The sequence below is a fragment of the Vespa crabro genome, chromosome 15, assembly GCF_910589235.1.
Source record: "Vespa crabro chromosome 15, iyVesCrab1.2, whole genome shotgun sequence".
Classification (NCBI taxonomy): Eukaryota; Metazoa; Arthropoda; class Insecta; order Hymenoptera; family Vespidae; genus Vespa; species Vespa crabro.
The window spans coordinates 563,761-580,640 of record NC_060969.1 but is presented as its reverse complement, the minus strand read 5'-3'; the positions used below and the strand labels follow the sequence as shown (position 1 = coordinate 580,640).

Here is a 16,880-nt window from a genome sequence, read left to right as displayed (position 1 = left end):
TACCACGAATATGTATATGAAATATAATTTTCAACGTTACGCGTGTTTGTTTTCGCGCGTTTATTTGAAAACGTTTCTTATAAATTTGATTGATCGCGCGTAATACGCTCTTCGTAAAATTGACGCTTATATATCACTAAAGATTTTTATTTTTAATGCATATGAATTAATAGCGTGTAATTTAAATAAATTTAATTTCTCGATAGCAAGTTAGCTGTCATCAATCGTCTGTTTTCATCAATCTTCAATCAATTCTTTCATCAATTCTGAAGATCAACGCTAATGAAAATGTATTTTCTAGAAGGCCAAGATGATCATCGATTGTCAAGAAAATTGAATCATTTTTTTGTTCGTCTTCAACCCGACAGTAAGTAATAACATTTCAAATTTTTTTAGGATTCATGTGATTATAAGTAATTCATGAATCATATACTTCATTGTATTGTATGTATTTTATTTAGCAAGAGAATTAGCATTCTAAATTAAGATCTTAAAATTTGATTTGAAGCAAGTTTATATGATTTGCTTGTTATAATCGTTTATATTATTTTAAAAATTATCATAGTTTTCGATGTTATATCTTTTTCGCCCTATATAAGGTCACCCGTTAATTGGACTTCACTAGGACTGGGTATGCACTTAATTCTTTAATAGATTATATGGGTAGTAATACAAGTTGTAATATTTATTATAAATCGTTACTTACATATTATCAAATAACAATAGTTGCACCTGAGAGCTACAATACTAAAATATTGTATTGTTAGTATATGTATTCTCGTTAAAACGATATATATACTTGCTGATGAGTAAGTATATGAGTTTCTTGAGTGTTAACTATTGTATCGCACATTCATTCTCAAATACAAAATAGTAACAAACACTATTAGCATAGATCTTGCATATTGAATCCAATCAACGATTTAACTCTGTAGGCGCAGTAAAATATCAATGCATTTTATGGTATGATGAAAATAACAAATTTTATGAAATTAACAATACATGCTATTAGTATATATAAGAATACATTCTTAAAAAGAAAATAGTAATTAAAACTTACAACACAATATAATGCAAACATTCAATAAAATACAGATACGTTTCATACATAAATTAAATTTTATAGTTCTTTTTTCGATTGTAAATGTTTTATAGAAGTAGCATTTGCATAATTAACATGCAGTCCTTTATATAACAACTTTATATTTATATTAATTTTGTTTCTATCTTCATGGCCAATCTTAATAGAGGAAAAGTATAATCTTTATATTTATTTATATTGAAGTGCAGTATTTGTCAATTGAACAATATAGTGCTAATAAAATTGTAGATTAATCTACAATTCCACGTGAACACTTTTATTAGTAACTTTTCTTATGTAATAAAATTTATATACCACATATTAAACGTCTCAAAATCTAGGCCTCTGAGCTCTCAGGCGCATGATATCTGTTTTAAATGCATGAGCAATTGTATTGAGAGCACACGTAAAGTTAATATTTAAACACAACGTATAAATTAAAAATGATAATGAAATATTAAAGTAGATATAGTTAAAATATAATTTTTTTAACGGAAAGAAAATTTTTTAAAATTTTGAAACATAATACATTCTTTCAAAAAAGGATTTTCACTTAATTCAGGTGATAATATAATTAAATGATATTAAAAATATCAAGTATACAAGTATATCTCCTGAAATTGTCTGATTTAAAATGTATTTGTATATATAAAATATTTAAAAAAGCACCAAAACAATAATGACAGATCTAATACAGTGCACATTAGTAAGACCAATATATTTTTTCATAATAGCTTCATATTGCATATAATGGGATGATCATAATCTCATAAACAAAACAAGGATTACAATTAACGATTAATGCAACAATATTATTTGCACAATCACATATTTTGATTACCATATTTCTATGGTATAAATGGATTTGACGGATTCAAAAGTTCTTCATACTTCTCTCTTAAACTTAAAAATAATATGCCACTCACAGCCTATCACAAAGTTGGTGGCTTGAAATATAAATATATAGTTCATTATGAAGATGATACGATGTTAAAGTAAATGAAGTTTTATTCCCGATACATAATATTATAATACAGAAAACATGACAATATAAATTAAGTATTGCGAATATATGCATGTATATATATACATATATATGCAAATAATTGAAAATCTGTTTATTTTTAAAGTTGTATATTGTTATGCCAATCCAGTTAATACAGACATTAAATTTGTAATATTTCAAAATGCTCTGGCATTGTCTTTTTTTAAATATACACTTTGATAGCCTTAACTACATTGACGGTATGCTCACATAATTCTACGTGCATAGTGTAATGCTACATGTATTCCAATTTTCAAGCGACATACAAACATTCCCTAAAGCACTGATTCGTTTTGAATTGAAGCTAGTTTATGGAATGATTATGCAATGTCATATAGGGCATGTATGAATAATGTAAGATATGTGTGCATAAAACTATCAAAAATGTATAGAAATCCAATACTAATTATAATGTTCATTATTATTTTATAATTTCATTAAATTTGTCAAAAGTTTGGATTTGGCCAGTATCATTGTCAATATTTTCTTTGATTTTGCATGAAAAGTAAAACTTATTTTTGTATACCAACATTACAGCTTGCATTTTGATTCAGATAAATGTTAAGCAGAGTAGATCGATTTACCTTGAAACTGCTATAACAAATAATCGATTGCTAATGTAAAGCTAATGTTTGAATAAAATGAACTTCACATAGTGCATCTCATTAAAAGCAGCTGGAATGTGCCGTATATGTAAACGACCCAAACATAGGACATCAGTCAACGTTTGGTAAAAACATTGCAGAGCCCTTATAATCGCTTCATATTTATCACTTCAGTTCTCTTAAACCATGTTCTTTATTGAGCACGAACTGAGTACTTCTGATCCTGTAACACATAAAAAATATTTTCTAAATTAAATAAGAAACAATATAGTGTGCTTTGTAATTTTATTATAATATAACAATTATTAAAAAATATAAGGGGCAAAGGCTTCGTAACATATTAAATTAATAAATAGTCTAGGCAGAATTTAGGTAAAATGATGACCTATGAACTCGTGTAGTAAAAATGTTTTCACTGAACTTATATAAAAAATGTGTTTTTGGACCTTGTAAACCACCATTTATAGTAATTGATACTATTATGCTTCAAGATCTATTTATGCTATGAAGGTGATTATAGCTGAAAAAAATGCATTGTTTATATTAAACTACTATATGTGCACATCATAATTTTCATAAAAAAAAGCATACAATGAACAAACACAATTTTAAAGTATAATTAATCACTGTACTCAAAAGGATTTGGCTGCATTATTTATAATATATTAAATTTTAAAAGAAGAATTTAGTTTTTAATACAGCGAACATTAAGAACAGTGATTAATAATTCGTATCTACCAAATAAAGTAATAATATCTAACAGATAAGCTCTTCTCATTGGTGTTAAAAAACAGGTCTGCAATACTAGAAAAATAGAAGGAAAATGCGAACAAAACATAAGTAAAAATTGAAAATTTATAACTTGTGCATTAATGAAGAAACAATAAATATCCAATTCTACAAATACGCACCTGTTTTGTAATGCCATGATATCTTTTCTCTGATGTCCAGGCGTCACATATTCCAGTGCAATCCATACCTAAGTTCTGGCCTGCAGTACTCAAATCAAAGCGAAACAAAACAACAACGCAGATATTCCAAAATAGTAGAACAGTGTGGTTAAACACAAATGCGTGCGAGGAAAATTAATGCAAGATTTAGTTATCATAATACAAAAAGTTTTCATACAAGAATTGTTCCTTTGTATAGCTTCATACAAAACAGAAACAAAATGCATGTAACTCAAATATTAATAACACCATTCAGGGTGTAATTATACTTTTCTTTATAACATTCCTACGAATATTAATATGCTCTATTAGAGCCATTAAATATTATACGATGTCAGTCAAGTAACAATTAAATTACTCTGTTAGAAAATAATTTATTTTTTTATTTATTAAAGTATCAAGGCACTACTTTTACTTATTACTCATGTTTGTAAGTGATAAATTAAAGAAAAGTACTAAGAATTAATTTATAATACAGCGTTTCATCCTACCTATAGGAAAGTAAAAAGATAGTATAAGATATTATCATATCGATATCATTCACCAGAACTCGGTATATGGTGTCTCGAATACATAACAATTGGAAGAAATATTTCTTTTTATGTATTCTCCTGAGATCTTTATAAACTATAGGCAAGACAAATTTTCAACTATATTATCATATGAATGAAAAATATATAGTTAAATTAATAAATTGCACAAAATATTTTCTTTATATTATACACATAAGTTAATATCTTAAATACACGGGAATACAAAAATAATTTCGAGACACCTTATATCACAAGATAGTTAACAAAATACAATTGTGACAATGTCAATAGGTAAAACTCGTAAATGAAATTGCAATGTTATTGTATGAAGATTTAAAAATAGTTTCCTGAAGAATTCAGAGTTTAGGGAAGAACCAACCATTTCCAAATGTAATGGAATACCTAAATTCGAGATTAAGATGAAATTCATCAAAATATAAAATGAATAAATATAAAATTATTTGTAAAAATCCATAAACTTCATTTGGTTCGTATTTTCTAATTTTCATAAATTATCTTTGCTAATCTATACCAAGCTATATAGTTGAGCAAAGCTGTTACTAAAAACTTCTATCTTCACCACATGTGTGTCATTGCACACTACTTTTGGTTTCACAGAGATAATAAGGTTATAATGCGTAACAAATAATTTAATATCTCTTATCGATAGTAAAATTATTCTTAATAGAAGTTAAAAATTAATGGTACATTAAAATAGAACTTCTAAATTTTTCCATTAAGGAAGCATAAGGCGTGAACTGTAAGTGACATATTTAATGTTACTTTTTACGAGAATAAGCGGTTCAAATAATTATTGATACTACAAATATTCTCGCGATCGAATACAAGCGTAAAATTTATAGTAATGTATTTCTATAAGACACATAATTTAAAATAATCAAATATATATTATATCATATCAAGCGCCTTCGATTGAAAATATCTTTTTAAAACGTTATTTATGATTTTCTCATATTTACGTTAAAAAAATAAACACAAGGCGTTATCACAGTTAAAGATTGGAAGTGATTAATAACGCTTCATTGTTTTCTACAATGTATATCCGATGTGAACGATGAAAATTGATTGCACTGTATTTTGATAATACATTGCAGATTATAGAAGAAAAGGTACTGACGTTTCTCTTCTCGAAGTTATGCATGTGCAATGAAATTATATTCAATTCCGAGAAGCACAGAGAAACACACGTGTACAGCCAGTTGTACATGTCCCTAAAAAGACAAACTCTACGAGAGACATATATCGCACGATTATAGTATTCTTCAGCATTTTAGAACACAATGTGATAATTGTGTGAAGTTAAAGGATACCTAAAATAAGGATCCCCTTAATATTCAATTGCCCTCCTTTCCTAAGAATATAGATATTCAGCAGTACTTTAAAATCTGCGTACATATAGGGAAAAATCAGTGACAAGCGATACTACAAACGGACAATTATCCTACGTGGAAGAATGAATCCCGAAAGCTTGAAAGATCTTGTTTTTAAAACCGGGTTTGTTAGGACTAGCGTCGTGGTGGCCAGATTGTCCTTCATGTAGCGCCCTTTGCACCAGTGGCAGCGAACCCTGTGATTGTGTGTTGTATCGCCAAATCGTCACAACGGGCCGGATAACGAAAAAAGAACAAAAAGAAAGAAGAAAAGGATAGTAGACAACTAATGGTGTGCTACTACATGCAGTGCAACCGATGATTTAAGTTGTCTTAACACAACCCACCTCGTCGTGTTGTTCGTGTTCGCTATTAGCCAAACTCGATCGTGATCCACGTCTAGTAGTTCCTTTTTCATCTCCTAATATTTGAGCCACCTTAGCTTGTTTCACTAGATCTAATGCCTAAATACAGAAAAAAAAATTTTTTTTCCTTTTATAGTACGCAAATAAGTAACTATAAGAACTATTTCGACAAAGGAACATTTAAAAGTACAATATTTAAATATAAATGAAGACTTCATAATATTAGTGCATACAAAATTAAAAACTTCATATTTCTAAATAAATTCTTTCTATAAAAATTATATAAATTCAACTTGGACTGATAAATATCTTTTACTAAACAAACTTTGCTAGTAAATAGTACTTATGATATCTTTTAGATATTAATAAGATATGTATATATATACATATATATATACATATATATATATACACATATATATACATATATATATACATATATATATATACACACACACACACACATATATATATATATATATATATATATATATATATGTATATATAAAGAAATATTAAGAAAGAATATCCCTTGAATAGCTTGCTCACCTGCTGTACATGCTGCGTGTAAAATAAACAGGAACGTTTCATCAACAAATGCAATTAAAGATTTTATGGTAAATTGTAATAAGAAAATAAATTATAACTCACCTCTTTTCTTGATCTGAAGGCACAGTCTTCAAGAGTTTCTGCAGCCTCATATTTGCCTAGTCTTCTATATAGGGAACTAAGATTTTTCAATGTAGTTGTAACCGTTGGGGAATCGACCTTAGCCGCTTTATGCCAGCCACCGTATTCACCATAAGGAGTATTTTCTTTATTTTTATGTTTATTCTCTTCTCGTTCTTCCGCAACCTTAGATATAAATAGAAAATATTTATCTTATCCATTGATATAGAAAAGCATGAAAATATTTATGAAAGTAGAAAATATTTCTAAATTTATATACCTGCCAAATAGGTTTGTTATCTTCATCAATAGCACCAAATTCTTTTTCATGTGCCCTAGTCAATACTTGTTTATATAGAATTTCGGCACCCTTATATTTGCCTTGTTTTAAATAACAAGAAGCAAGATTATTTTTCGTTTTGGCTACGTTAGGATCATCTGGACCAAGTTTTGCTTCATATATTTCTAAAGCCCGTTGATAATAACGTTCTACTTCTTCATATTTTCCTTGATTTTGACATAGTAACGCAAGATTGTTTAATTGTTTAGCTACGTCTGGATGTTCATATCCAAGAACTTTTTCTCGAATTGCAAGGGCTCTCTTACACAATGGTTCTGCTTCATTATATTTTCCTCGCTTTCCATATAAAACTGCAAGGTTATTTAAGGTTGCTGCAACTGCAGGGTGATTTTCACCAAGCGTCTTCTCCCTTATAGCTAAAGCATCGTTTAAAAGGTTAGCTGCTTCCTTATATTTATTTTGATCTCGATATACCAATGCCAAGATATTTAACATTGTTGCGACATCAGGGTGATCATGACCGGAAGTTTTCTCCAAATCTTCCAATGCTTGTTTGCATAAAGGTACAGCTACTTCATAACGTCCCTGACTCGCGTATTGTATTACCAAATTGTGCAGAGTACGCAAACGTGCTGGTATTTCATATCCAGCATTGACTTGCTGTGCGAATTGTGATGGCGGTGTAGGTGATATTGCTATAGACACCAACGTGAAATTTTATTAAACAAAGCAAACAAACAGGCTCGTACAATCGTAATATAAAAAAGAAAAAGAATACATACACTTACTATTTCGGTCATCAGCATCATCATCAGGAAACAAATCAACTACGGGATCATCTTTTGGCCTATCTTTAGCATTTTCATCATCTGCAGAAGGATCAGGATCATATTGTCTCATACTGGTCATAAATTCCAAATGTTTCTTTTCCTCTTCCAGTTGAGCAACCTATGAAATGAAATTGATTCGATTTGACGCTTATCTCTTATAGATATTCTTATCTCTTGCACTTATCTTTTATAAATATATTATAGACATTTACATATATTTGAAAACTTACCGCTTGTTCACTAGCTTGTAATTTTTGTTGTGTTCCTGCCAATTCGTCTCTCAGCCACGCATTCTCTTGACACAATCTTCTAACTTGAGTTCTAAGTTTTTGTTTCTCTGCTTCTACCATTTGCAGATGACTCGCTAATGCCATCATCACTTGAGCTTCTCCTAAACCCAATTCTATCATTTCGATGTTCTTCGATAACAGATTGGCTTTATCTCGTGCAGCTGGTGCATCCTGCGATTGTAATCCCTGTAATAGACCACTGTGTTCTACACGGAGAGCCTCCAATCCCTGGGCCACTGTACGTGCCCCAGCTATTATTTCTTCCTGCGTCATGGCCGTCATCCTGCCAATAGTTTCTATTTTTTTGCTGTAAATATAAAAGAACATTCTAATATAAAAGAAATACACATACTCTGTTAAACGTAGAAATTCTATGCAAAGATCAAAAGATGTTTTAATTAATTTAACACAAACAATATTAAATCATGTTTAATTCAGCAATTGTTCAGCAATTACGATTTAATATAACACTTTTTCAAAATTATCACAATGAGGTACATAAAAAAGCAAAGATCTTAAAGAAATATATATACTACATCAAATTTTGACTCATTCTACAAATAAATCGACGGACGTCCTTTACTGAGGAGACGACATTGTGTGATTAAGCTACCACGCACAAAAACAGGTTCGGTCGAGGTAAACGCTTCTTTTACGTGCCGGTAATTAACCGTATTTAAAAATAGGAAACTGCAAGTATTTTTGATCGGTGTAAAGAAAAGGAAGTATGAGAAAATTCAGAAAAAGAACAATCAGAATCAAAAATAGAAAAAGAAAGAAAGAGAGAAAGAGGAAGAAAGAGACTGAACGAAATATCGAAGGAGAGACAGAGAAGACAAAGACAGAGTGACAGAGAGCGCAGTAGACCTCGTTGTACTTTGCGAGTCCAGCGAAGGACAATCATCGTTCGGAAGGTCGAAACATTAAGGGAAAAGGAATTATGAAAAATTTCAAAATGTCAAATGATTTGTACCTCGAAATGGGATGTTATCGAACTAAGATGATAACCGAAGTGTCTTGGTAAAAGTACGATTATAAGAAAAATAATCTAGATAGGAACTTACCCCATGTCAGGGCCGCGCGTTAAAGCTACGGAAATCAATGGCTCAATACTTCCACGCAAGCGCAACATCTCCGCTGCCTTGCACTTATGCGACGCAGTATACACAGATATATGTACATGTATATGTACATACATCTATGTATCTATACATTACATACACATACATACATCATACATACACATACACGCACGCACGCACACGTACACACACACACACACACGCGCGCGCGCGCGCGCGCAGAGCAGAGACAGAAAAGAGACATGAAAGAGCTAGGAAAGCGTAGGAAAAAAAGAAAAGAGAAAGAGAAATAGGCCTCGTATTATATCGAAGAGAAAATTCCAAATGAAACTGAGAAAAAGACAGACAGAGAAAGAGAGAGAGAAAAGGAGAGAGAGACATAGAGAGAGAAAGAGAAAATAGAGAGATCAATTCACGAGTCGGCACGAGTAATCGATAGGAAAGACGAGACGTATTATACATACAAGGAATAGATGAATGTCTTCTGCTAGTAGCAACGTAAGGTCAGTTTTCGTTGGTTTACACCTGTTGTATAAACCTTGACCTCACGCAATTTCTTCTTTGACATTACTTAATACAGCAGGATAATTCATGTTTTCCATAAATGAAAATCGATTATGTAACATGTCAGGAAGAAGTGTTTTGATAAAATCGATCGAAAGTAGTCGTTTGTTGAAGACTTATATGCTTAGTGCTTATTTAAAAGGAAAAAAAAAAAAAAAAAAAAAAAAGAAAGAAAAGAAAAAAGTCCCTCTCCTGTCTCGCCTAATAAACAATAAGAGATTATGCTTTCGTAAAAATTCCGTGGCTATTTTACACCAGACATGTGAGAAAAACAGAAAGAAAGAGACAGAGACAGAGAGAAAAAGAGAGAGAGCGAGAGAGAGGGTAAGAGAGAGAGAAACGAAGAGTGCTTTTTACTCACGGAAGGGTTTACCTTTCATTGAAAAAATACCGTCAAAATGCGACAATTTGACGAAAAGTCAGCGTCCGTTAATAAAACGAAAGAGAGATTAAAAATGGCTGTCTGGTAATGAGTTCGCATTGAAAGATCTCTCTCTTCGTTAGATATCCCGTTTCTTTTTAAACTGCTTTTCTTGTGCATTCACCCAAAACGTGTTTGCGACGCGTGAAAATCAAGATATTAATATCTAACCGTAAAAATTTATTCGATCTAGAGTATGAAAAGATGTTTTAAAAAAGAATTTTTTAAAAGATATAACATACTGATTAAATCGATAGTCTTTTCCCTTTTTCTTACCCTGTCCTCCTCCCCGTCTATAATATATTAAGGAAAATTCAAAATAATATTCGTATATTTTTTCGATCACCATGATTTGAGTAAATCTTAGAATTCTGATTTTAATTCTATTTTAATAATTAAATAATATATATATAGTTTATTATTAAATAATATAGTTTATTATTACGAATTTTGGACAGCTTGATTAAATTCCTTATAGAAACAAAGAGGGAAAAAAAATAAATAAATAATACGATTGCATCAAACTGCGCAAAGGTTATTTCCTCGCGTGTTTCGCTGTTGTAACTGATCGGCATTTTCTAATCCTATCATTTTTCATTGTTTCCATTTCACTTCTTTTAAACAATTCCTACAATATATTATATAAATATATCAAGTTCTATTAAATAAGAATAATTTACAATTATACCGTAAGATACGTAATTTTTTCATTTTAATCTCTTTAACTTTAATCAATTTATTTTCTTCTTTTCTATTCTTTTTTTAATTACTTTTAAGAATAGAGAAGAATATTCCTTATAATAACGATTGAACGATTAAACAGAGATTTAAATGGATGCTATTTTAAATCTTTTTCAATCTCCTTAAACTCGAACGACGGATGTTGGCGCTGCATTAGCGCTGCAATCACCTTTTGATCCTATGGATTCGAGACTTTACTTGTAATAAAAAAAAAAAAAAGACATATTACAATCTTTCATATACTTTCTCATTTATGTTATAACCCGTCAGTTAAATCCTTTTATAACTTAATTCTATTGAAATCTCGGACGAACATTAGAGGAGAAAGTGTGATAAAATTTGATATCTTTTGTTTTACATTTTTAGTTAGACTCGACGGATACTATATATCGTCATTGAGATTCATCCATCCTACCGGCTTTCTCTTCCCAGACGAGGACGCTACACGGTTGGCAGGGAAACGTAGTGAATCCGCATGATACCGACCACCGACATGGTGTTTCCTTTCATCGTCTTCTCTACGAAATACGGGACGCATTCCAACGTAAGGAAACACGAGTGAGAACGAACGGACGAACGGACGAACGGACGAACGGCGGACGAACAAACGGACGGACGGACAGACGGACGGATGACGACAGTGAAATTGAATGGAAAAATAAGAACAAATAAATAAATAAATGAATGAATATATACATATATGTATATATATATATATATATTATATATGCATTTTTTTAATATAGAAAAAAGATACATATTTTGTTGCATATAGTTTATATTAATGAAAATATAAAATTTTGTTATAAAATATTTTTAATATGCCGTTCTAAGAAATGTTGAGCTACGCTCAACAAAGAAATGCAAAAGGTTAATGTGTGTGTGTATGTGTTTGTGTAAAAAGGAGAACTTAATAAAATGAAATATTTCAAAAGAATATACAATCAAAAACAAAAGGACTAGTTAAAGAAAACGATCTACTCACATTCTATAAGCGTTCAGCGTTTTTGACATATGTGTTCTACCCATCGGTAATGTCGGATTCTCTTCGGACCTTACCTATTCGTTGGTATAAAAAAGATAGATTTTTTTTTGTCTGTAACAATCGGATTCTGTTCTTCGTTATTCTCGCAAAGAAGAAGAAGAAGAAGATGTAGAAGTAGCAGAAGAAGTAGTAGAATGATCACGAATAACGACGAAAGATATTGTCACCATCGAATCTTCCAATCTATTATTAATTTAACGATTACGTTTAAATTATGTTAAAACCATTAAATAATATTTATCGTTAGAACATAGAAAAATATATATTATATTACTATATGTTTATATATATTATATTTTTATCCGTGTTTTCCCATGATATCTTTAATCACGGGATTGGACTTTACCGTCCGCGCGATCTCGCGTTTAAGTTCTCACTGAGGGTTAAGCTTTGGCTTCCCACCCTCTTTCTCTTCGTTCAAGGGGATGGATAAGAGAAATACGCTTGCGCGATATCCCTTCTCATAGTCGACTTCCTATAGGCTGGGTTACACGCAATCTAACGTTCCTGCAACCTTCGAGAGGGTGCAACGATATGAATGGCCTACCGGTTTTGTACAAAACAGAATATACCGCCTTTTTCCTGTCCTTTGGTAAGAATCAACTTGGGGATGTGACAATGAAAACGTTACTTGGTCAGTGGGAAGCTTTCCAAAGGTAAAGGGCAATCATTGAGGGGATTAGAGGGACATACGTCTTATATACAATCCTTTTTTTTCCCCACATACTTTTCTCAAGAGGGTGATCATTCTAAAGAATTCAAAATTTTTTTTTATGATATGTCATTTCACATTAACAAATTTATTAGTAATATTATAATTATTCGATTCTGAAAACATTGTATTGAATTGGTTAATAAGTAATGTGTCGAAATTTTTATTATTTTATATCTAAATAAAGAAATACTGTATTCGAAGAAAGAAAAAAATAGAAAAATATATTAAAATGTATTAAAAAATTCTGATATTTCTTATTGGCCAACCTAATAATATAATCGAAAAAACTCAATATTCTTTAATGTAATATAAAAAATCGATATAATAGAAAGGAAAATATTAGTATTATGATATGATGAAAAAGTGTCACGGTTATTATATTTGACGACGAAAATCGAAACGGCTTCACGATTTTCAGAATAATATAATCAGGAGGCTCATAATTCAAAAATCTTTCAAAATTTCGATTGTAAGATTAAGTTATTAGATTCTGAAAATTATCATGAACAAATTCCGATATTCTCGTGTAACTGATGTGTGTCTATATATATATTAATGAGAGATATAGTAATCGATATAATAGAAAACAAATTGAAGTAATCGATGAATGGCCTCACGTTTCTGACAACATTAATCTGAAATTGATACTGACGTCATGATATTGATTAAAGCTCAACCAACTCTCTTCCATCATGCGAAAATATATCTCACCTAAAATCCTATAGCCATTCTAATCTCTCTCCTCTCTCCTCTCTCTCTCTCTCTCTCTCTCTCTCTCTCTCTCTCTCTCTCTCTCTCTCTCTCACACACACACACACACATGCACTCTTTAATCTCTTTATTCGATCGACATAGAATGTGTTCACCTTTGCTACGTTTTCGTAAACTGAATATGAAATTTCACTTTGAAATGTATATTCGTATAATAAACGTATAAAAAAAGAGAAGAAAAAAGAAAATAAAAAGAAAAAAAGAAAGAGAATTTATTTGTTCCTTAATGTGAAAGAGAAACAATGATAATTTAAATAAAAAAAGGATAAATAAATCGGATCATTACATTAAAAATAATATTTTTTTTCTCGCGAGGAAACTCATATGCTATTTTCATATAACACATCAGTCCTACTTCGACGCTCGGCTGACTATGTTTAATGTTCGGTTTCTATCTTCGACCGTGCTAATTGGAAAGCACTTTGTACTTGAGTGAGTTCTTCCGAGTTTACCGGAGAATAACCCTTACAATCCACTTTATAAAATCAAACGAGAGAGCGCGACTCGTCGTTTTTGTGCCAAGTTAACAAGGAAGAAGAAATTAAACTTAATCGAACGTATCTCACGATAAGAAAACAAAAAAAAAACAAAAAACAAAAATGTATGGATGGAAGCAAAAGTAAAAGCAAAAGCAAAAAAATAAAAAGAAAACATATTAATGTTAATCGCATTCTAAACATTAGACAACGTCGAGACTTTTATAAAAAAAAAAATCTTTCATTTTCATTCCTGAAACTTTATGCAATGATTAATATTATGATCACGGTGAAAATGTAGTATCTTTAGCTGTGAAAAATTCAAGAACGGATCGTTTTCGCAATCCTCCAAGCAACGAGGGAGATCCAGTCGTCTGGTGTAGTCGATGAGTCATGGCATGACTTACTCGATGCATTGAGAATGATATGCCATGTGCTGTGCTCGCATGTTAGAAACTAAGAACCTTACTGCCTTGTACTATTAGTGTGCAAACTCAGTTTCTCGAATTTAGTACTCGAGAATTTCGCGACACGATTTACCGAGAAAGATGGGAGAGACTAGCAACATCTTCATATATATACATACATACGTACATATATACAAATATACATATATACATATATATATATATATACATATACAAACTATGTATATTCTACATTTTAAAACTGAATTTATTTCTGCAAGGTTTTAGATTTTTTTTCGAGTACCGAACCAACCTAATCCGACCTCATTTTTCGAACAATCCACTACGAGTATAGAGTTATAGTAAAATGGACGCTTACGTCACGATCAAAAGAGTGCATTACGTTATTTATCTTCACGAGACACATTGGTAATTTATTGGTCTTAGTTTCAATGATCAATCGAGGATTGCTCTTTTTCTCTTCTTTTTGTACAATATACACACTATAGTATGATTTATATTCATCATTTTCTTTTCATATTCTCCATTTTTTTTCTTTTTTTTTTTTTAATAATAATGAATAATTCGCAAAGAACTTGCCAAATATGTATTTTATATATCTACGTACATATATATGTATATTGTTTCATGGATAAATATCTTATGACTAATATTATAATTTATAAGTTGAATAGAATTAATTATATATATATATATATATATATATATATATATATATATATATATATATATATATATGATCCTTAGATGGGGTGAAAGTTAGTAATCGATGTAAAACTATATTAATAAATACATTCACGCCTCATTTAAATTCATCATATGATACTATTGTGATACGTTTATCTTATTACATTTATGTCCATCGCTTCTTTATTAAACCGTTAGTTTAATCCTTTTACCATAGAAGAATTGTCCACAGTTAACTTTATCAGTTAACATCCGATAACTTCTTATATTATGTAAATTATTGATTTTTTATTTGAGCTATATCAAATTAATATAAAATCAATTAATTATAAATGAATATGTCAGGTGAAAAGGTCAATGTGCTTTCCATAATGCTTTTTATTCATACAGAACTTTGTCTGTCGAATTATAGTCATCTTTCATACTTTTATGAAAAGTATAAATTTTTAATTCAATCATCATTACTGGCAAATGATAAGTTATCTTTTAAAAATTATTGTTATTATTATAAACTGCGAACAACATCCATCTTTTTTTTTCTTTTTATAATAAACAATTAAACGATATTATAAATCATTAAAAGACATCGTCATATAACAGATGAACGACATAGATATATACATAGGTGTAAGAATACGATGGTATGCCGTTCGTAAAACTCTTACGAAAGGAAAGTATTGCCGGCAGGTTAGCAGCACCACCACTCTACGAGAGAAGAAACGAAGATCATCAAGTCGTGGTGGTCATGGTACATGATTTTCCGTCAATAGTGCTACAGAAATATATAACAAGGTGTAACGAACGAAAAGTATTAACTTCCGGTTACACCTGTGTACGTTTAGAAAAGGCGTGGCTATGGTTTATAGTCGCAAAAGGTTTGGTGTCGAAAATGTATATGCTTAAAAAAAAAGAAAAAGAAGAAAAAAAAGAAGAAAAAAGAAAAAAGAAAAAAAAAATAATAATAATAATAATGATACTCGAAAAGCACATTAAAAACGATAAGAATAAGGGGAAAAGAAAAGTATATAAACACTCACAGAACGGAGACACATACGTATATGTACATATACACTGAACTTACTCTTGAGAACGGTCCATGCAGGAATCCTCCTCCACTCTCAATGTATCATCCCACTATTGTAGAGAATATCACGATCCCTTCGTTGTTTTCTTTTTTCTTTTTCTTTCTTTCTTTCTTTTTTCTTTTCTTTTCGTTTTTTTTTTTTTTTATTTTTTATTTTTGTTCGATCTCTTTCAACGACGTATCGATGAACTTAGAGATTTTTTTAGAACGTTAAACGTTCGAGTTAAAGATTTAGATTATCCAAAGTTTTTTTTCCGTTCGCTCTTCGGTAAAGAAGAATTGTTACTGATGGTACACAACGACGAACGTAGACACAGAAATAAAATTAATTCCATTCGCCTGGTCGCGATATCAACGTGAATATTAGACAATAGCTGTTAACACAAGGATAATACTGTCTACGTATCTTCTTTTTTTTTCTTTCTTTTCTTTTCTTTTCTTTTCTTTTTTTGTTACCTGAAAACCGTATCGAAACGGTCGAAAGCGCAAGAGAAAAGTTCCATAGAGATTTCGACTCGACACGGTTCGCAGGTTTAAGATTGACTAAGATGGCGAGTTTCTCGTTATAGTCGAACGTGGACGATGATGATGATCACATATTTAGTTACACCGTTCTATAGAGTTGCATTACGAATTAACGTAACTATACTTTAGAATTCACTGTTAATTAGTCACTATCAAATGATTAACGTTAAGTTGTCTCTTAAAGATTTTAGAATGAACTTTCGGATAACACGATTGTCCGCCAATCGTAAGAATTTATAACTAGAACAACGATAAAGCGACCACAGCGCTTAGTCACTACA

The 16,880-nt window shown here is 30.6% G+C and overlaps 1 protein-coding gene across 17 annotated transcripts; it reads right to left on the bottom strand.

The window, feature by feature from the left end:
* Positions 1–660: 660 nt before the first annotated feature.
* LOC124429275 (kinesin light chain) lies at positions 661–16,878 on the bottom strand. Of its 17 annotated transcripts, XM_046974326.1 has the most exons (10): positions 12,188–12,272; positions 11,854–12,096; positions 8,001–8,367; positions 7,723–7,888; positions 6,920–7,635; positions 6,622–6,825; positions 6,520–6,531; positions 5,953–6,069; positions 5,681–5,802; positions 661–2,954 (listed from the first exon to the last, which is right to left on the bottom strand). In XM_046974326.1, the coding sequence occupies exons 2-10, from the start codon at positions 11,895–11,897 to the stop codon at positions 2,897–2,899; spliced, it is 1,806 nt and encodes a 601-aa protein (XP_046830282.1). In that variant the 5' UTR covers positions 11,898–12,096; positions 12,188–12,272; the 3' UTR covers positions 661–2,896. The 17 variants fall into 17 exon arrangements, 15 of the variants coding, with proteins under 15 accessions (XP_046830282.1, XP_046830285.1, XP_046830283.1 ...); XR_006943406.1 differs by having other exon boundaries at positions 3,643–5,802; positions 11,854–12,290; XR_006943405.1 differs by lacking the exons at positions 11,854–12,096; positions 12,188–12,272 and adding an exon at positions 9,125–9,873 and having other exon boundaries at positions 3,643–5,802.
* Between the last annotated feature and the right edge of the window lie 2 nt (positions 16,879–16,880).